Here is a 20,407-nt window from a genome sequence, read left to right as displayed (position 1 = left end):
CTGAGGGGGATGAGGGCTTTAGCTTTGTTTCACGTTGACATTGCTTTTTCGCAGTTCAAATACTTGTTTTCATAAAAAAAATTTTTTGTAAATTGATGGGTGTGTTTTCCTAAACATTGTTTCTTGTAAAAGTGTAAAAAGGGAAGAATGCCTAAGTAGGTCGTATTTGTTTACAACAGGATGGACCCCAGGCCCCCTGCCCAGGGTGGGGCTTCTCCGTTGGGCACCCTTGTGTGTGTGTGGGGTGGGGGGCACCAGGCGACTCCCTCCACATTTTCTCACTGCAGCACCAAGGCTTTGACTGTAATTGGCTAATCAGAGCCCATATTTTGTCCTGGTATTCATGCTTGACCAGCCAACTGCCTGTTTTTGTTTTGTTTCTAATTCTGTTGCTTTTATTAACACAAAAATAGAGCCTGAAACCCAGTTTATTGTGAAGATCCCCTAGGGAGAAGCTGTGCTGTAGAGAGAACTTGTAAGGAGCTGGTTCAGAAACAACCTTCTCCAGGACAGCTGTCCCCTGGCTCTCATTAGGGCAAATGTGCAGGAGAATTAGAGAGGAATTTGCCAAAGATCTGCCCCAGGACACAGCCTGGCAGTGTCTTCACCATCAGACTAGCCGAAGTTCCAAAGTGTTTGTGTTTTTCTTGTTTTATTTTTGTTAACTCCACAAAGTTGTAAAAGTGCATTTAAGAGTACTTGTGATTTTACAGTGGAAGGGCTGACGCTGGCCAATGCCATTTGCTCTTAGAAGGTTCGATACGTGGTGGCTCCTGGAAGGCTTTCAATATTCATCTCAATTTGTTTCTTCATTTCCTTTTATCAGGTCTACCCCTTGTGGGTGGTGTCTATGTCAAGACACCTTGGTTTTGTATTGGTTGAGCTGGGCAGCTGCAATCAGCTTTTATGCAAATTCAGCATGGCCCATCCAGGGGCTCCAGGTTGGTGGCTGATGAAGTGAGGGAAAGATCAGGCCCAAAGCGGTCCCTCCAGTCGGCTTTGGCCAGGCCAGATGTTCCAGACACTTAACATCGTTTACATGGTTCTGTGTAATTATAAAGTTTATGTGTAAAAAGCGAAGCTGTTTCTGTGAAACTGTATATTTTGTAAATAAAGATATTGCTACTTTGAGGTTCATGCCTTAGCCTCAGGTGTTTGTGTGCCCTGCAGGACAGTTGTGTTTCTTCCTTCTTCCCTCCCCTTCCCTAAAATATGATTACAGGATGAGACTTGGGAAGTTAAGAGTTTGATTCAGCAGGATGAAAATTTGCCCACAGCCCTTACTTTCTTTTGTAGTCAGTTCTCCAGAAACAAACCACAGTGTGAATAGACATGAATAGTTTTCACAATTTCTTCATCAGATTGAGTTGGGACCCCAGTGTGTGGTTTACCTGCTTCGTAAGAGCGGCGGCCCCTGAGGTTCCCTAAGGAGAACTGGGCTCTCCTGGGGTGCACGTCCTGCCACTTTCCACCTGGGGTCCTGGAGTCTGCAGCGCCTGAGCCCCCTTTCCACCTGGGGTCCTGGAATCTGCAGCGCCTGAGCCCGTTCTGTCAGCTGCATCTGCCCAACTAATCTAGGACCAAGGAGGACCAACTCTGGTGATGCTGGAGCAGCTCCAGCATGTATGTCAGCACCTCCTAAGATGCTGCCCACCCTGGGCATTGATCCTTACCCTGGTTTCCCGTTGTCCAAGGCTGTCGGTGGGTGTAAGTGTGGGGGGCCCCAAAACGAAGTGAGGGCAACAAGCTTTAGTGAACTGCTGTCTTAACGCCGGAGCCCGTACAATTCGGATGATGCTGGTCGCGGGCACCGCGCTGGGAGCCTACTGTGGAGCTGGGCCAGGCCCGTGCTGCGCCCGGCGGCCCCGCCCCCGCCCCGCCCCGCGACCAGCCCCGCCCCCGGGCTCGCTGCACCCGCGGGCCTTGCTGCGGCCGCAGCCTCGCGCCGCCATCTTTGTTAGGGGCAACCAGGCCTGGGCTCCGGAGATGCCCAAGTCCTGCGCGGCCCGGCAGTGCTGCAACCGGTACAGCAACCGCAGGAAGCAGCTCACCTTCCACCGGTGAGGGCTGGTGGCACCTGGGTGCGCGGGGTCCTGGCTGCTCGTCCCCGTTCCCCCTAGGCCAGCAGGCCGCGGTCCCCCGCCGGAGCCCGGGTCCTGGCGCGTGGGGTGGACGGGGACCCCAGGGTCGCTGTCCCGCCGTCGCGGAGGCCGGAGGCCGTGCGGCCCGGGCACTGGCGGGGTCACAGCCCAGGAACCGCGCCGCCTCGGCCGGCCTGGGCACATGGAAACGCGCGCGGCCCGAGAGGCTGAGTAACCTGACCGCTGGCGCACAGCCTCCCGCCAGCCTGTCTGCGAGGCCGGGGGCGGGCCTGATACGAGCCCAGGCCTTCCCAGGCGGTGCCACCACGGCCCCTGGCACCCTCTGCGGTTATTGGGGTGGGCGCCCCCTCCATGTCTTGGGGACCTGATCTGGTTCACAGCCGCAGCCCGGAACGTAGTAGGTGTTCATTGTTGGCTGAGTGCATTTGCTGAATGAGGCTGGTGCCAGCTGAGGTTTGCGGTGCGCCGGGCACAGCGCTGAGCCCTCTGCCACCCCTCATGTCGGGAAGGAAGAAGGTTGGAGTGCGGGAGTGGGCATGCCCAGGGTGTCGGGGCAGTGGGTCGGGGTGCTGAATTGGCGGGAGTCCGGGGAAGCTGGCGACGACCTGGGCGGGGCCTGGCCTGTGAACAGGTAGGTACCTCCTGGGAGAGTCCGTCCCATTGAGTGTTGACCATTGGATGCTGCGCGCTTTCTTCTGGGTTCCAGCCCCTGCCCGTCTTCTGTCGCCTTCAGAGCTGGGCTCCAGAGCGCTTCTGCGCTCATCGTCTCCACTTCTAGTATCATTTTCCTTTTTAAAGTAAAGGCTTTTCCTGAAGTACATATAACACACAGAAAAGTGCGTAAGTCACAAGTACACAGCCCAGTCAACCTCACAAATGAGCACCCGTGGTGACTACCGGGAAGGAGCATCTCACCCACTCTCAGGGGACCCCCAACCGCACTTGCTTCCTGTCCCTCATCCTGCCCAAGGGGAACCCATACCCTGCCTTTTGTCAGGGGTGGCTTTGGCCCGTTGGATCTTCACAGGGATGAAATCACAGTGTACTTTTATCCCCCAGGTTTTTTTGTTTTTTTTTTTTTACAGAGACAGAGAGTGAGTCAGAGAGAGGGATAGACAGGAACGGAGAGAGATAAGAAGCATCAATCATTAGTTTATCATTAGTTTTTCATTGTGCGTTGCAACACCTTAGTTGTTCATTGATTGCTTTCTCATATGTGCCTTGACTGCGGGCCTTCAGCAGACCGAGTAACCCCTTGCTGGAGCCAGTGACCTTGGGTTCAAGCTGGTGGGCTTTTGCTCAAACCAGATGGGCCTGCGCTCAAGCTGGCGACCTCGGGGTCTTGAACCTGAGTCCTCTGCATCTCAGTCTGACGCTCTATCCACTGTGCCACTGCCTGGTCAGGCTCCTCTCTCCAGGTTTTTTTTAATCTTTTCTTTTTCTCACTATTTTGTTGATGTCAATGTAAGAAACGTCCAAACCTAAAGAATTTTATATAGGTGTTTGTGTGTGTGTGTGTGTGTGTGTGTGTGTGTGTGTGACAGAGACAGAGAGAGACAGGGACAGACAGACAGGAAGGGAGAGAGATGAGAAGCATCAGTTCCTTGTTGTGGCACCTTAGTTGTTCATTGATAGCTTTCTAATATGTGTCTTGACTAGGGAGGCTACAGCAGACCGAGTAACCCCTTTCTCAAGCCAGGGATCTTGGGCTCAAGCTGGTGAGCCTTGCTCAAACCAGATGAGCCCGTGCTCAAGCCAGCGACCTTGGGGTTTTGAACCTGGGTCCTCTGTGTCCCATTCCCACGCCTTGTCCACTGCGCCACCGCCTGGTCAGGCTTCTATAGGTTTTGAAGTTTCTCAAGCGTTTTAAATTAAGGAGGGAATGTAATGAGCATGTGAGTGTGGGAGACAACAAGGTGGGGATCAGATTACACGGAAGTTAAGGATTATGTGCTTTCTTGAGGTGGTTTTGCTTATTTCAAAGCTGTGTTAACTGCTCTGGCCGGTTGGCTCAGTGGTAGAGCATTGGCCTGGCGTGTAGGAGTACCGGGTTTGATTCCCTGCCAGGGCACACAGGAGAAGCGCCCATCTGCTTCTCCACCCTTCCCCCTCTCCTTCCTCTCTGTCTCTCTCTTCCCCTCTGTCTCTCTCTTCCCCTCCCACAGCCGAGGCTCCATTGGAACAAAGATGGCCCGGGTGCTGAGGATGGCTCCATGGCCTCTGCCTCAGGCGCTAGGATGGCTCTGGTTGCAACAGAGCGATGCCCCCTGGTGGGCATGCCAGGTGGATCCTGGTCAGGTGCATGCGGGAGTCTGTCTGACTGCCTCCCCATTTCCAGCTTTGGAAAAATGCAAAAAAAAAAAAAAAAAAAAAAGTGTGTTAACTTAGATGTATAAAAACAATGGACAAGGCAAAGCTAAAACCTTTTATTAGGCCTGGAGCATGGCTACCTAGCACAATCTGCCCCATTAGGAATTTATGATCAGATCACCCTAGGGAGGAGGTTTTCCCTTGAGCCCCCCTCGTTTTTTTGATCCCCAATTGTGTCATTTTTGTTGCACTCAGTGGCAGTTCATTCATTGCTGATGCTTAGTGTTCCCCGGAATGCATCAACCGGAACTAATTTGTTGTTCTGGATTTGAAGGGCGTTGGGTGCCTCCCCTCTGGTTTTTTTTTTTGTTTTTTTTTTTTTTTTTGTATTTTTTCTGAAGCTGGAAACGAGGAGAGACAGTCAGACAGACTCCTGCATGCGCCCGACCGGGATCCACCTGGCACGCCCACCAGGGGCGACGCTCTGCCCACCAGGGGGCCATGCTCTGCCCCTCTGGGGCATCGCTGTGCCATGACCAGAGCCACTCTAGCGCCTGAGGCAGAGGCCAAGGAGCCATCCCCAGCGCCCGGGCCATCTTTGCTCCAATGGAGCCTTGGCTGCGGGAGGGGAAGAGAGAGACAGAGAGGAAGGAGCTGGGGGGGTGGAGAAGCAAATGGGCGCTTCTCCTATGTGCCCTGGCCGGGAATCGAACCCTGGGTTCCCCGCACACCAGGCCGACGCTCTGCCGCTGAGCCAACCGGCCAGGGCCTGGGTTTTGGCCCTTACAGACACATGGCTCAACACTTGCTGGGATGAGTCCTCTGGTGCATGTATGTTTCAGTCAGGTGTCTATCTACCTGGGGGTGGAGTTGTCTCCAGTTCACTCAAACCCATTCCAATCAGACTTCTCCTCACCACTTCCACAAAAGATCTCTGTCTAGTCCACAGTGGCCCTTATAATGCCAAATGTCGTCTGGGTTGATCTCTGCAGCATTTGAGACACTCACTTGGCTTCTAGGACCCCTCAGCCTTTTCCTTTGTCACAGTGTCCCTTAGTCTCCCATTTCCAACACTAGACTTCAGAGCTCTCTGGGGTGACGGCCATGGCCATGCATGGTCCCTGCCCACACTTGCTCTCCAGGGCACCGATGTCACCCTGGCCTTTACTATTTATGCAGGAATAGCCACCCCCCCCACACACACACAACACACACTGCTGTCTCTAGACACCTGCCTTGCATGTCAGCATGTGGACATCTAAAATGCACCTTGAATTTAACATTTAACATGTAATGCTCATTACCGCCTGTTGACACCCAGACACCTTGTACCTTCCTGCAGTGGCCAGGAGGGCTCACTCGTCACCCTCTGCCCAGAGCCTCCAGGGATGCCCCATCTGCCTAAGACCCCCGTGTCTGTGAGTCCCCACCCCTCCTCTTGTTCTGTCTCAGCGAGACCTGCCTCTGGTGAACGCTCCAGGCATGCGCCTGTCACTTGCTCTCCCTCCCGATATGCGCCCCACATGCTCGCACTTCCCCTGCTGGAGGCCTCTGCTCAGACACCCCTCCCAGGCAGTCTTTCTCTCAGCCTGTCTGGTCTACCACCATCTATCTCAGGGGTCCCCAAACTACGGCCCGCGGGCCACATGTGGCCCCCTGAGGCCATTTATCCAGCCTCCGCCGCACTTCTGGAAGGGTACCTCTTTCATTGGTGGTCAGTGAGAGGAGCATAGTTCCCATTGAAATATTGGTCAGTTTGTTGATTTAAATTTACTTGTTCTTTATTTTAAATATTGTATTTGTTCCCGTTTTGTTTTTTTACTTTAAAATAAGATATGTGCAGTGTGCATAGGAATTTGTTCATAGTTTTTTTATAGTCCGGCCCTCCAATGGTCTGAGGGACAGTGAACTGGCCCCCTGTGTAAAAAGGTTGGAGACCCCTGATCTATCTGTTCCAGAACGTCAGCTTCACAAGCGCAGGGCTATCTTATTTGGGGCTCCCTTGCCCGCACCCAGAGCAAGCGTTCCACACAGCAGGTTCCCCAGGGGACAGGAAGGCTCACCCGGCACATGTAGCTTCGGAAACAGCGCTTTGGCCACATTTGTGGTCTCAAGGTTCCTATGGAGGATGCTGTAGACAGGCACGACGGGGGCTTCAGAAGTTGGATATGGTTTCCAGAGCGAGATTCCTGGATTCCTAAGCTGTCCAGGATGCCATGCAGTGATGAAGGTGCAGGGAGAAACTCCGCAGCACACACTGGGCCCGCTCGCTCACTCCTACGCCCGCCTCCACCGCAGGTTCCCATTCAGCCGGCCTGAGCTGCTGAAGAAGTGGGTGCTGAACATCGGCCGCGGTGACTTCGAGCCCAAGCAGCACACGGTCATCTGCTCGGAGCACTTCCGGCCCGAGTGCTTCAGCGCCTTTGGGAACCGCAAGAACCTGAAGCACAATGCGGTGCCCACGGTGTTTGCGTTCGGGGATGCCCCGCAGGTGAGCACACCTCTGTTGCTTCTCTCTGTGGAGCCTCCCTGTGTGGACCCCCCGCTCCTGCAGCTGGGGGCACGGGTGGCATTGGCAGGGACCCAGAGAACCATGGTGAGGGCAGCACTGTCCAGCCTCTGGGACTGGAGCCCAGCGACCCTGCTGGCCATGACCTAGGGGATCCCCACCTTAAAGCAGATTTAAAAATGAGTCCTGCTTCACAACGGGATGCTATTGAAGCAGCAACTGGCAGGTGTGGCAAGAGCCCGGTCCTTGATGCGGCTCACTTTTGCCGGGTTTCACGCAGGCTGGGCACTGCGCAGCGAGGACCCTCCTGGAGGAAGGCAGTGGCTGAGCTGGAGCCAGCCCTTGTCCCCTTCCCAGTAGCTAGCCAGGACTTGCACACCTGTGATCAGGAAGCCAGAGGCAGTGTCACTGCCATTTAGCATGTCTGTTAAGGTCCTACTGTGTGCTACACGTGTTGGGTGAGAGCTTTGTCCAGTGCCAGCTGGAGGGAGGTGAGGACAGCAGGCAGGAACAGCGGCTTGCAGGTGGAAGGGACTGGGGTATGCTCCGGCACAGCGTGGGCTCCGGCTGGTTGGAGGGTTGCAGACGGTGATGGGCTTGGACAGGCTGCTGGTTGGAGGGTTAGGTCAGTGGGGAGGGATATGGCTTTGGAAGGCTCCCTCAGGCTGGAAGCTGGCTCAGAGGCCACCGTAGTGTCACAGTGAGTGCAGTCAGTCATGGTGGCCTAAGTGTAGGTGTGTCGGTGAAGAGAGGACCGAGTGGATGGACTTTGCAGACCCGGTGGGCTGAGGGAGGTGGCCAGGGAGAGAGAGCTTGCTGAGCCCATGGGGAATGGGGTTCCCTGATTCCGAGGCATTTGGCCCTGTGCACACTGAGTTTGATGTCCTGAAGGAACATGGAGTGAACGTGTCTTGGTGGTAGTGGGGGGCATGTGCAGGTTTGGCTCAGGAGAGAGCTCAGGGGCCGCTGGACATTGAAGCCATGAGGGGGATTAAGTTTAATTTCATAAATCTTAGAGGTGTAGTCTCAGTGTGGGCCCCACAGGAGGGCACTCACTTGCACCTGGAAGGCAGAGTAGTGGTGGGACAAACCCAGGGCAGAGGTACCCCTGTGCATGTTTGGTTATTGTTGGGAATGACAGAAAAAGGAGCCAATGGAATGGTGAGTCACAGGCTGTGAGCCGGCCTGCGAGACCTCTGCCTAAGATCTCTCCCAGACTCCTCCACGGGGGTGGCTGTCTCTTCTCCAAGTCCATGTTCACAGTTCTGCAGGGCGGCTCTCCCTGACCCATGTCCACCATCCCTGCGGGCCTGTCCCTCCCTCCCCTGCTCGCTGGGCTTCCTGGCCCCTGCCGCCACCTGCCACACGTGGTGTTGCCCTTGTTTCCCATCTGCTCGCTCTAATGTAAGCTCCGCAGGGCAGGGCCTTCTTGACTGCCCCAGTCCCAACACCCAGAAGGTTGCTGGGCACAAAGTAGGTGCTTAATACATGATTGTTTTTTTGTGTGTGATATGGAAGGCTTCTATTTTATACATTTTTATATATATTTAAAATTTTCCTGTGGGAAGAACACTTGAGGCATTTAAGTTCACAATAGTGTGGTGAACTGGAGGCGCAGTGCACAGCAGGGCCCTTGAAGGTCCTTGTTTTGCTTAAGGAAGACTCCACCCCCAAACCTGTCAGTGCGTGTTTGTTCATAGAGTCTAGTTTGGTCACTTTCCTGCATTTGTGGTAGTGTTTGTCCCAGAAGTCAAGGGTTACAGTTAACTTTGCCAGGGGTGGGGAATTTGTGATCTTTTCCTTAGTGCCTAGGGGCTGGTTCTGGCCCCTGTGGCGTGCTCAGCCTGTGGACACCGGGGACTGCAGGCTAGTCAGGTGTTTTCTACTACATGGTGGCTGCTCATTGAGCAAAACCTGAGGCACTACTATGCTAGAAGAATGCCAGGCCCTGGGGCAATGCTTAGAATTTAGGCCCTTGGCTTTATAGGGAGCTGTTCACAGGCCTCTGGCCCACGATTTGGGAACATCTTTGGAGAAGAGATAACAGTGGGCAGAGGTCGAGCTTGGTGGGTTTCAGGCCCAATTTCACTGAATAAACGTTAGCAGCTCCATCTCTTGCAGCTGGTGAGAGAGGACACAGACCCGGCCGACAAGAGTGGTAATGCCAACTCTGAGGAGGTGAGTGCCCTGTGGTCGGGCTGCACTGGGGGTCAGGGTGCACTGGGGGTCAGGGTGCGCTGGGGTCAGCCTGCACTGGGGTCAGCCTGCACGAGGGTCAAGGTGCGCTGGGAGTCAGGCTGCAGTGGGGGTCGGCCTACGCTGGGGGTCGGCCTACACTTGGTTGGCCTCTACTACAGCCATGCCCTGTGTTCCCAGGTCCTCCCCGAGGCGGAGGCCAGGAAGCATGGCCTCAGGAGAAAGACAGACACTGCCCCTGAGGCACAGCAGCTGCCCCCTAATGCCGGACCCCCTGTGGGACAGGTAAGGGCAGCCACCAAGGTGGCACATGGCAGGTTGGACTCAGCAGGTGGCGATTTGATTCAAACAAAATGAGGAAAACTGGTTGCCCGAACCACAAGCAGCATGGGTGTGGCCCCGCTTTCTGGCCTTCCCAACCCGAGGAAGAAGACGCGGGCAGACAGGGATGTCAGGAGGGCCGCGGGAACGGACCCTGGCAGCTGGAGAGCAGCTGCTGCCAGTCCGGCCGTGGCCTCCAGGCACTGCTCACCTTCCACTCACCTGTCCTCAGGTCCCGCCACACAGACCCGAAGCAGCCGAGGCCCCCGGTCAGCCAGCCAGCCCCCGGCAGCCTTCTGATCACAGCTATGCCCTTTTGGACTTAGATGCCCTAAAAAAAAAACTCTCTGGGACCCTAAAGGAAAATGAGACGCTCCGGAGGCGCCTGAAGGCCCAGAGGCGGGCGATGTGGAGGATGTGCAGCCGCCTGCGAGCCCTGAGAGCAGGCCGAGCCCCGAGAGTGGGCCAGCAGGGCACCCAGGCTGCGCCCCAGCCGCAGAGCTGAGCCTGGCGGCCCCACTTTCCTGTTCACATTCCTGGGAGGTGGGGCCGCGGTCTGGGGGCTCTGGCCATGGATCCTCAGTCCCACTGCCGCCGACACTGAGTGGCAGTGAGCTGTGCCAGGTCAGGAACCTGGTGAGGCGCCCGTTGCAGCCTTGGGTGAAGTTTGGTGGCACAGGTTGTGCACATGAGAAGCATGGTTGTCCAGGAGGTGGCTGCCCCAGCCGTCCATTCGGCATAAGCTAGGCCAGCATCCTTGGGACCAGAGCAGGCCCAGCAGAGTGCCAACAGTCCCCCAGTGGGGAGGAAGCATGTTTCCATGTGGGGCGGCTGGGTCCTGGGAAGGACCTGGTGTGTGGGTGACCCCCACCTACAGCAGAGGGGGTGACAGCCGGCTCCCTGGCTGGGACTGGCCTGTGGGCTAAGGAGGCCCCACCTGGCCTGGTCTGATGCAACTACACAATAAAGTGTCTTCCCACAATGCACGTTCCCCTCCTTTATTTAAAAACAAGTACCAGGCCCTGGCCAGTTGGCTCAGCGGTAGAGCGTTGGCCTGGCGTGCAGGGGGACCCGGGTTCGATTCCCGGCCAGGGCACATAGGAGAAGCGCCCATTTGCTTCTCCACCCCCACCCCCTCCTTCCTCTCTCTCTCTTCCCCTCCTGCAGCCAAGGCTCCATTGGAGCAAAGATGGCCCGGGTGCTGGGGATGGCTCCTTGGCCTCTGCCCCAGGCGCTAGAGTGGCTCTGGTCTCGGCAGAGCGACGCCCCCTGGAGGGCAGAGCATCGCCCCTGGTGGGCGTGCCAGGTGGATCCTGGTCGGGTGCATGCGGGAGTCTGTCTGACTGTCTCTCCCCGTTTCCAGCTTCAATAAAGAAAAAAAATAAAAATAAAAAAATAAAAACAAGCACCAATCCAAAGTTCTCTCTCCTGTGTGCCTTGCTGATGAGGAGAGGACCGACCTCCCATTTCCTGCTGAAGCAGAGGCACAGTGTGTGACCACCTCAGACTACAAAAGGAGGCTTTAGTTAAAAAAAGAACCCAGCCTAAGAGATTTCCTAACTCTGGACTTTGAGGCAGTTGTCTAATGCAGAACACTGAACGCCAGCTCCAGTGAGGCCTATGGTGTCACGTAGTTTCAGCAGCAGGAGGAGGGTTTGGGTGGGGGGAGCACCTTCCTCACTCTACTCCTAAAATTGCACAGATGCATGGAAACACTACCCTCAGCTTTCAGGAAAGGTTTATTTGTGTAAGAGCACCCCGTCCAGTCCATTTCAGGCAAAAAGAGACTTGTGCCCTGAAGTGCCACCTGCTGCCGGGGGTGGGGGGTCCAGGGTTGTGTCCACAGCCAGACTTGCTAAACGCAACGCTGATCACAGCCAGAGCAGCAGCTCAGAGAACTTTTTAAAATGGAGATAAATATCACAGGATTGGACAACCTGAACTGCTCTTAAAAACTGGAAGGAAGGGGGTCATTAGTGATTCCGCTGGTACTGGCGTCAGGGTGAGGCCTCAGAATTTCGGCCCCGGGGCTTCTGCTCCTCCCGTTAACAGACCTGGCTGTGGTCGGATTCTGGCCTCTCAGCTACTGGGCATTCACCATCGAGGCCAGTGAAAGGCAGAGTCTTGCGAGCAGGCACCGCAGCAGAGCTGACACCAGAAAGGGAGTCCTGGGTGGAGGGAGCTGGGCCAGGCCAGCTGCGGGAGACAGCGGCGCCACCTGCTGGCCACGAGCAAGCAGCGCCGGCCTGGGGCTCCCAGAGCAGGGCTTTGGCAGTCTGCGGTGAGGCTCCGCTCCTGCACCTGTGCTTTCCTCCTCTGACCCTGTCCATCCCAGCACTGTACTGCAGCGTGTGCGGTGTGCACATGCAGGAGACCCTGCGGGGTGGGATGAGAGGGACACCTGCCTTTTCCCACAAGGGTGGGGGGTCCTGGAAGGAAGTGACCCAGGATAGGATGTACCCTGGGACCCCCAGTCATGATACTCTGTCCCAGGCCCAGTGCCAGTGGAATCATTCGAGATCTGGGAAGAAAAAAGACTAGTTTCCAAAACCATTCATTCTCAGATAAAAAGCAGATTTATAAAGCCACACTCCTCTCCATATGTCAGCAGGCAAGGGTGGTGCTCAGGAGACCGGCCACAGTGCTCACTGGACAGGGAGCTCGTTCCTTCCCCTCCGCTTACGGCGGGCTTCAGGCAAGCAGCCCGCGGTCCTCCTGTGTGAGGACCGGATGGCCCACAGCGGCCTTGGGACAGACTAAGAACGCCGGGGGGCTGCAGTCAGCAGGTGCCGAAGACCCAGGGAGGGCCCAGAGGTGTCTGGGGCCCCAGGCCCTTCCGTTGGGGGCATGATCCTTGGGAAAGCAGACACGGCTGTGCCACAGTTCTGGTCCTGGTGGGCTGCTCAGTCCTACCTATAGCACCCACGTGAGTGGGGTGTCTGTGTCCCTTCACATAATTATACAGTACCACCTCCTGTAGGAATAATATAAAATAAACATGTCTGATGTCTAGGATTTTTCCCTGCTTCCAATATTTGTCGACTCCCAGGAAGAGATTCTTTGCAGCCTCTTTGAACCTGGCGTCTCGAACAGTTTATCCATCGGTATCAATCCTGTGAGCTGCAAAGGCAAAGAGAGCAGTGTGTTAAAAGGCAGTTCTTGTGGCCTCTTTCCACTTGGGGGTTCAGCCACATGCAGACCAGAGGCGGCCTTGCTGGCAGATGGTTCTGGAACGTAAAGAACAGCTAGGCTTGCTTTAAACCCCGCCACCTGAGCTGCAATTCCAAGTGAAGAGCTGTCAGTGCACCTGGGACAGGCCAACACCCCTGTCCCTGGCCCGGCGGTGGCCGAGGGCCGAAGGCAGCTACTCACACTGCTTTGGTATCCGCAGGGCCTCGCCGTCCCGCACCATGACCTGGTGGAGGACGCCCCGGAACTGGTAGAGCACCTTCAGGCTCTTCTCCTCGCCCACGCACGGGTCGTAGAACCCGGGCAGCCCAGCCTGCAACAGACAGACTCTGGTTCAAAAGAGGACTCCGAGGTAGTCCTTTAAGCCAGCTCAGCCACGCCTGCTGCCACCTGCGGTGCAGCGCCCTTGGAAGGGGCTTTCCTTTCCTTCAGAAGATGCAAACTTGGTCACTTGAGGAAAGAAATGAGAATTTGAAAAAGTTGCCTATTCAGTCCTAGACTTCTCTCTCAACATAGGCCCCTCCTCCTGCTCTAAATAACCACCCTTTCCAGCCTGACTAGGTGGTGGTGCAGTGGGCAGAGCATCACATTGGGAGGCTGACGACCATAGTTTGAAACCCCAGGTCACTGGCTTGAGCATGGGCTCACCGGCCTGAGTGTGGGATCGTAGACAAGACCCCAAGGTCGCTGGCTTGAGCAAGGGGTCACTCACTCTGCTATAGTCTCTCCCCCATCAAGGCACATATGTGAAGCAGTCAATGAACACCTAAAGTGCTGCAACGAACAACTGATGCTTCTCACCTTTCTCCCTTCCTGTCTGTCCATCTGTCTCTCTCTTGCTAAAACAAACCAACCAACACTCTTCCCAGGAGCCCCACTAAGATGGAGATACCAAAGGCTTCTCGAGGAGCTAGGAGTTCTTGGCTCTGGTGAATCTGCACGTGACCTTGACTTTGTCACCCACACCCCAAGCTACAGGAGACCTCACATGCCTCTGGAACGGGCAGGAAGTAAACGGCAGGTGAGCTCCCCCAGGGCAGGATGTACGCTGTCTGCTGCCGCGCTGGCGCAGAGTGAGTCTCAGCAAATGCTGGAGAAAATGGCCGCAGGGACGTGGGGAGCAAACCGCTTGGTGGCATGTAAGTTAGTGCGGGCAGCGTCCCACAGCGATGCTGGCAGCGCGGATGATCCGCTGTGATGAAATGGAAGGGGCCAGCTGTCCTCTGACCCCTTTCCTGCCTGAATACCACGGGCATGGACATGGGTACTGTACCTTGGACGCCTCCGTGAGGATCAGCTTCGAGTCCTTCACCAGGCACTGCAGGGGCACAGTCACGTCGATGACCTTGACCTTCTCGCTCTTCTTGCTCTTGTCATTGACAAACTTCCCGTACCAGGCGTTAACGATGATGAGGCCTGCGGACAGGTTCGATCAGGGCAGGGGCCCGCTTGGGCCCCTGGTCCCCCCCCCTCAGCTGGACTGCAGGCGGGTGTGCTCCTCTGAGGCCCCTGTGCCCACCCGGTCCCAAGGGCGGCCGTGCTCCTCTGAGGCCCCTGTGCCCACCCGGTCCCAAGGGCGGCCGTGCCTCCTCACCCATTCTGGACTCTTCCGCCTCAATGATCCTCCGGACCGATTCCTGCATCAACCGGACCTGCACAGGACAAGGCGGCAGTAATCAGGGCCCTGGCTGGGCTCTGTGTCGGCCCAACCCCGTCCAGGAAGAACCCGACAGTACCCATCATGTATCCTGGATACTTCTGTGTGTTGCTGTAAACAATTCACTTCAGGGGAAGAAAAAGAGGAAAATACCCACCGCTTTAAAAACAACCTTGCTCTGCCTTTTGAGGGTAATTGAACCTCATCTTTAGAACGGGCCTGATATTTGCAGTATTATACGCTAACGGCAATATGAAGGCCACAGTGAGCAATGCACCGCTGGGGAAGACCGAGGCCCGGGGCCTGGAGTTGCAGTACCTCCCTGCGCCCTGGCTAGGAGCCATGGCCCAGAGCCGAGTGGAGCAGTGTGCTCTGCACGCTGCTCCGAGATCCACACAGGGCAAGAGCCTCCGGGGGCCGACACAGACTCACCGCGGCTTCTGCCTCCTGTTTCTTCTGCAGGATGTCGGTGGCTGTGCTTTCCCTCTGCTTTTCCAATTCCCTGGTTTGAGAGAAACAAGCTGCTCATTAGCGGTGGCACCGTGCTGGACCTGCACCCAGCCAACAGTCGGTGTATGACTGCTTTCCTAGCTCTAGAACTTTAACAATTCTTGCGTCTATGGCCATACCACGCTGGACGCGCCTGACCTCGTCTGAACTCGGAAGAGTTCTTGCAGAGGTTGAAAATCGCTGCCTAAGCTGAATGACTTATCATATTTGATTATTATAAAGTAACAAATCAAAACCACCTGTCAGACTTGATGCTATGCCCTGCCGGGTATGAAAACTACAAAATAAACTACATTTCTAAGTCGTCAGACACATACAATAGTTAATGCACGCCCCTCATGTAGGAACTCAGTGCCCAGCAAAGAAATGATTAGGAGAAAAAATATTTCCTTTCTTGTGATCATGGCTTAATGTCTCCACAAAGTTAAAAACTGACTGCAACCCTGAGTGGGAGAGAATGACACATGAAGGGAGAGGCAGTGTTTCCCTGGCAATGGTTAACGTTCACCAGGCACGCACTGCGGACCGTTATATGCCCAGCACTGTACAAGTACTGATTAATTTAATTTTCCCAATACTCCTAGGGGATGGGTTCTATTATCATCATCTCCGTTTGGAAGACAAGAAAATTCAGACACAAAGTTTACTGATGTCCCTGTGACACGTATTTTTAAAAAACATTTTTTAAAATTTTATTTATTTATTTTTTACAGAGACAGAGAGTGAATCAGAGAGAGGGATAGACAGGGACAGACAGGAACGGAGAGAGATGAGAAGCATCAATCATCAGTTTTTCGCTGCAACACCTTAGTTGTTCATTGATTGCTTTCTCATATGTGCCTTGACTGTGGGCCTTCAGCAGACCCAGTAACCCCAAGGAGCCAGCGACCTTGGGTTCAAGCTGGTGGGCTTTTGCTCAAACCAGATGAGCCCACGCTCAAGCTGGTGACCTCGGGTTCTCAAACCTGGGTCCTCTGCATCCCAGTATGACGCTCTATCCACTGCGCCACCACCTGGTCAGGCTCTGTGACACGTTTTAAACTCACTTCTTTTGCCTGACCAGGTGGTGGTACAGTGAAGAGAGTGTCAACCTAGGATGCTGAGGACCCAGGTTTGAAACCCCAAGGTTCCAGCTTGAGCGTGGGCCCATCGGCTTGAATGTGGGATCATCGACATGATCCCAAAGTTGCTGGCTTGAGCGAGGTTTCAGTGGCTCGGCTGGGGCCCCCTCCCTGGTCAAGGCACATGAGAAACAATCAATGAACAATTAAGGAGTTACAACTCTGAGTTAATACTTCTTATCTCTCTCCCTTCCTGTCCGTCTGTCTCTCTCTCTAAAAAAAATAAAAAACTAAAAAAACTCAAACTCACTTCTCTTTCTGAGCCCTGAGGTATGGTCTGATGATAAGACGGTGCGTAGCAAAGTAGAGCACGAGAGGCCCCACAGTGGCGTAGAACACGGCACTCGGAAGGAGCTGGTCGGTCAGGTGAATAGGGAAGAAGTAAGTCTGACTGGCCCTGTTTAACCTGAAAACAGAAACAAAACAGCCAGGATGAGTCAGGTTTCTGGGACAGGTAACAGGGAACTCAGCCCCAGGAAGAGAGCCTCTCAGAGACAGCACCAGTGAGAGGGAACCCCAGAGTCATAGCCCACTCCCCCTCGCTGTCCCCCGCTCAAAGCTCTGCAGCTGGCTTGGGTGTTTGTGGTGGAAGGAAGGCCGCAGTACAAGCTGATCAAGGACAGAGCACAGACTAATGCCTGCCCAGCGCAATCGTGGCCTTGGAGGACAGCAGCGGACACTCCCCCAGTGCTCTGGAGGCAGTCACACCTCAGGCCTCAATGCATCTGTTCAAAAGTGTGTAAGACACCCATAGCATTGACACATTAAGGAGGCCCCACTTCTAGTAATGACTGAGTAGCTCTTACTGGACCAGTCACCCTAGACAGCAAAGGTGCGACAGGCTTTCAGGTGCTAGACAGCAACCAGAAGCAGGCGGACCCAACAGGGGGGCCGGCACTCAGGAGAACAGGACTGCTGAGTGTCCTGTCCCCACGCTCCTGGCGTGAAGCCCCGGGCAGCTCTCAGTCTGGGCCCCACAGTGGTGGGAGCAGGGTCCCCAAAAGTCAGCCACGGGGAGCCCCAGGATTCACACGAACAACACACACATCTCCAGCTGGTCCTGCCTCTGTCACCGGCCCAGCCATGGTTAATATAACTGCTATTTTGGCTGCCACTGCACAGGGGCGTCTGAGCTTGCAGTCTGACATCCAGTTACCTTCTAAAACGGAAAAACAACCAACACTTTTTGGAAAAACGTAACAGAATACAGAGTCCCTACAATGTATCATGCGGTACAAACTACTCTACCTACCTAGATAAAATGAGAAAAGATAACCAACAGAAATCAACCCCAGATGACCCAGAAGTTGGAACCAGCAGGTAAGAATATCAAAGCTGAACTAGACTCAAAGATGTCCATATTTACGGGATGGGCTTAAGAGCAGGCTGGCATCGAGAGAAGAGCCAGCGAACTTGTACAGAGACCAGCAGAAATCACCCAGTGGAGGGGGGGGCACCCAGTGGAGGAAAAGGGCTGGGGACAAACAGGTGGAGCTCACGGACCTGCGGGGAAATATCGAGGCAGGAACACGCATCTGAAGACCTCATGGCCTAAAAATACCCAATTTGACCTAGGAAGTAAACCTACAAATGTTTAGCAAGCCCCAAACAGCATAAATACAATAAAACCACATCTGGATACAGTGCAGTTAAACTACTGAAAAACAAAAGTAAAAAAAAAAAAAAGTTGAGTAGCCACAAGTAAAAAAAAAAAAAAAAAAAAAAAAAAGAAAAGCACACACTATACGTAGGGGGATAATGGTTCAAAATACTGACTTGTCCTCAGAAACAGCAGAGGCCAGAAGACAGTAGATTGTCATCTCTAGAGTGCCGAAAGAAAACCCCCGTTAATCCTGAATTCCATGTCCGGTGACAATACCCTTCAAAAATGACAAACTCAAACTCAAATAACAAACCAAATAACCGAATGAGAAAACAGACAAAAGATTTTCATGGAGCCCTCACTGGGAAGGACATATGGATGGCAAACACATGAACAGAGATACTCAACATCACTGGGTACATAAAATATATTAATGAAATATAAAAGAATAAAAGAAAATAAACATTTTTTTTTAATTTTTAAAAATTTTTTATTTATTCATTTTAGAGAGGAGAGAAGGAGAGAGAGAGAGAGACAGAGAGAGAGAGAGAGAGAGAGAGAGAGAGACGGGGAGGAGCTGGAAGCATCAACTCCCATATGTGCCTTGACCAGGCAAACCCAGGGTTTTGAACCGGCGACCTCAGCATTTCCAGGTCGACGCTTTATCCACTGCGCCACCACAGGTCAGGCTAAACATGTTTTTTGGTTGAAGAATATTACAAGGTCACCACTGGCAGGCTTACACTATTAAAAAAAAAGCTGGCGGCCCTGGCCAGTTGGCTCAGTGGTAGAGCATCGGCCTGGCGCACAGGAGTCCCGGGTTCGATTCCCGGCCAGGGCACACAGGAGAAGCGCCCATCTGCTTCTCCACCCCTCCCCCTCTCCTTCCTCTCTGTCTCTCTCTTCCCCTCTCACAGCCAAGGCTCCACTGGAGCAAAGTTGGCCCGGGTGCTGAGGATGGCTCCATGGTCTCTACCTCAGGCGCTAGAATGGCTCAGATTGCAATGGAGCAACACCCCAAATGGGCAGAGCATCGCCCCCTTGTGGGCATGCTGGTGGATCCCAGTTGGGCGCATGCAGGATTCTGTCTGATTGCCTCTCTGCTTCTCACTTCAGAAAAATACAAAAAAAAAAAAAAAAAAAAAAAGCTAGAAAAGAACCAATTAAAACCAATGTAAGTAGAAAGAAGAAAATAAAATCAGAAATCAATGAAATACAAAACAGATACACAACAGAGAAAATTAGCAAAGCCAAAATCTGGTTAAGTACCTTAGCCAGACTGATTAAGAAATAAGGTGAAAAAAAAAAGAAAAAAAAAAGGAAAAAAAGAAATAAGGTGAGGCCAGCAGCTCAGCTAGTTCAAGTGTTGTCCTGCTATGCCATGGTTGCAGATTCAATCCCCAGTAAGGGAATATACAAGAGTCAACTAATGAATGCATGAATAAGTGAAACAACAAATTTCTCTCTCTCAAATCAATACATTAAAAAAAAAATAAGCCTGACCAGGCAGTGGCACATTGGATAGAGCATCAGACTGGGACGCAGAAGACCCAGTTTCAAAACCCTGAGGTTGCCGGCTTGAGTGCAGGTTCATCTGGTTTGAACAAGGGGTCACTTGCTCTGCTGGGGCCTCCCAATCAAGGCACATATGGGAAAGCAGTCAATGAACAATTAAGGTGCCGAAACGAAGAATTTATGCTTCTCATCTCTCTCCCTTCTTGTCTGTCTGTGCCTATTTGTCCCTTTTTCTGTTTCTCTCTGTCACACACACAAAAAAGAAAATACAAATTTCCAACATTAGGAATGAAGGAATTATCTACAGGTAACTACAGATATTGAGAGGATAAGGGTATATTAGGGCAACTTTTTGCTATCAAATTTAACAGATGAAATGAACAAATTCCTTGAAAACACAAATGAACAAAGCTGACATAAGATGAAACAGAAAACTGGAAAAGCCCTGTATTTATGGAAGAATTTGAATTCATTGATAAAAACCTTCCTATAAAGAAAATTCAGACTCATTTGATTTTGCTTGTGAATCCTATGAAACATAAGGAAGAAAGAATACGAATCTTTCACAAATTCTTTCAGGAAACGAGGGGGGGGGGAGGGGGAGGGAGATGAACACTTCCTAATTCATTTTATCACTCCAAAACCTAACAAATGCACAATAATAAAAAAAAATTAAAGACCAGCATTCCCTTATAAACACAGTTGCAAAAATCCTTAGTAAACTTCTAGCTAATCAAATCAGGCAATATATAAAAAGTATATATCACAATCAAATGGAGTTTTCCTCAGAAATATAAGCTTGGTTTTAACAGTCTCAACTTGATGTGTCTCATCAAATAAACAAATATAAAAGTTCTACTTAGGAAAGTGAGATCATCTGCAAATGCTGAACTCTGGTGTTTTCTGGCAAAACCTCAGTTCACCAACCTTAGTTTACCAATACAACTTGGAGTTCAGCCTACTGACACAGGAAAACCCAGGTGAAAGGAAAAGTTTCTTCCAGAGAGCCAGAGCAGCATTCTTGGGAGCAGAGTTGGGTTCAGATTACGCCGCAGAACATCTGTACGGGGGAAGGGTTTAAACGAATGTAATCACAGAGAACTGTGCCACAGTAGCGATCCCAGATCGGGTGGAGGCAGGGAAGGGATCAGAATGCAGAAATCTGATGGCTCCCTCTATGCCCTTTATTTTTATTTATTTATTTTCCTCTATGCCCTTTATTAAATCTCAACTGTTCTCAAATCTTTTCTTTCTTTCTGGTGCCTCTGAGACACAAGGGGGAATCTGATAGGCACATATGAAACAGACAGACCCGAGGACAGGTAAAAGCAAAGATAATCTAACCAAAAACTTTACCGCCTGCCGGCTGCTGAA

General features: G+C 52.9%; 2 protein-coding genes across 2 annotated transcripts in view; one reads left to right on the top strand and one right to left on the bottom strand.

Annotated features, from left to right (window-relative positions):
* Positions 1-1,914: 1,914 nt before the first annotated feature.
* Positions 1,915-10,420, top strand: THAP3 (THAP domain containing 3). The gene is made up of 5 exons (XM_066270572.1): positions 1,915-2,060; positions 6,711-6,903; positions 9,043-9,099; positions 9,298-9,402; positions 9,671-10,420. Exons 1-5 carry the CDS (start codon positions 1,987-1,989, stop codon positions 9,941-9,943), a joined length of 702 nt encoding a protein of 233 aa, XP_066126669.1. The 5' UTR covers positions 1,915-1,986; the 3' UTR covers positions 9,944-10,420.
* A 1,575-nt stretch (positions 10,421-11,995) lies between these two features.
* The window catches only part of DNAJC11 (DnaJ heat shock protein family (Hsp40) member C11), a 55,537-nt gene continuing 47,125 nt past the window's right edge, over positions 11,996-20,407 (bottom strand). The window contains exons 11-16 of the mRNA XM_066270571.1: positions 16,166-16,321; positions 14,717-14,786; positions 14,222-14,279; positions 13,901-14,043; positions 12,811-12,940; positions 11,996-12,558 (exon numbers count right to left, since the gene is read on the bottom strand). Coding sequence (XP_066126668.1) covers positions 12,533-12,558; positions 12,811-12,940; positions 13,901-14,043; positions 14,222-14,279; positions 14,717-14,786; positions 16,166-16,321 — 583 coding nt within the window. The 3' untranslated portion in view covers positions 11,996-12,532. The remainder of the gene's footprint in view (positions 12,559-12,810; positions 12,941-13,900; positions 14,044-14,221; positions 14,280-14,716; positions 14,787-16,165; positions 16,322-20,407) is intronic.

Source organism: Saccopteryx bilineata, chromosome 3 (genome assembly GCF_036850765.1).
Source record: "Saccopteryx bilineata isolate mSacBil1 chromosome 3, mSacBil1_pri_phased_curated, whole genome shotgun sequence".
Lineage (NCBI taxonomy): Eukaryota > Metazoa > Chordata > Mammalia > Chiroptera > Emballonuridae > Saccopteryx > Saccopteryx bilineata.
The sequence above is the reverse complement of the archived record's forward strand: the minus strand, read 5'-3'. Positions and strand labels throughout refer to the sequence as shown.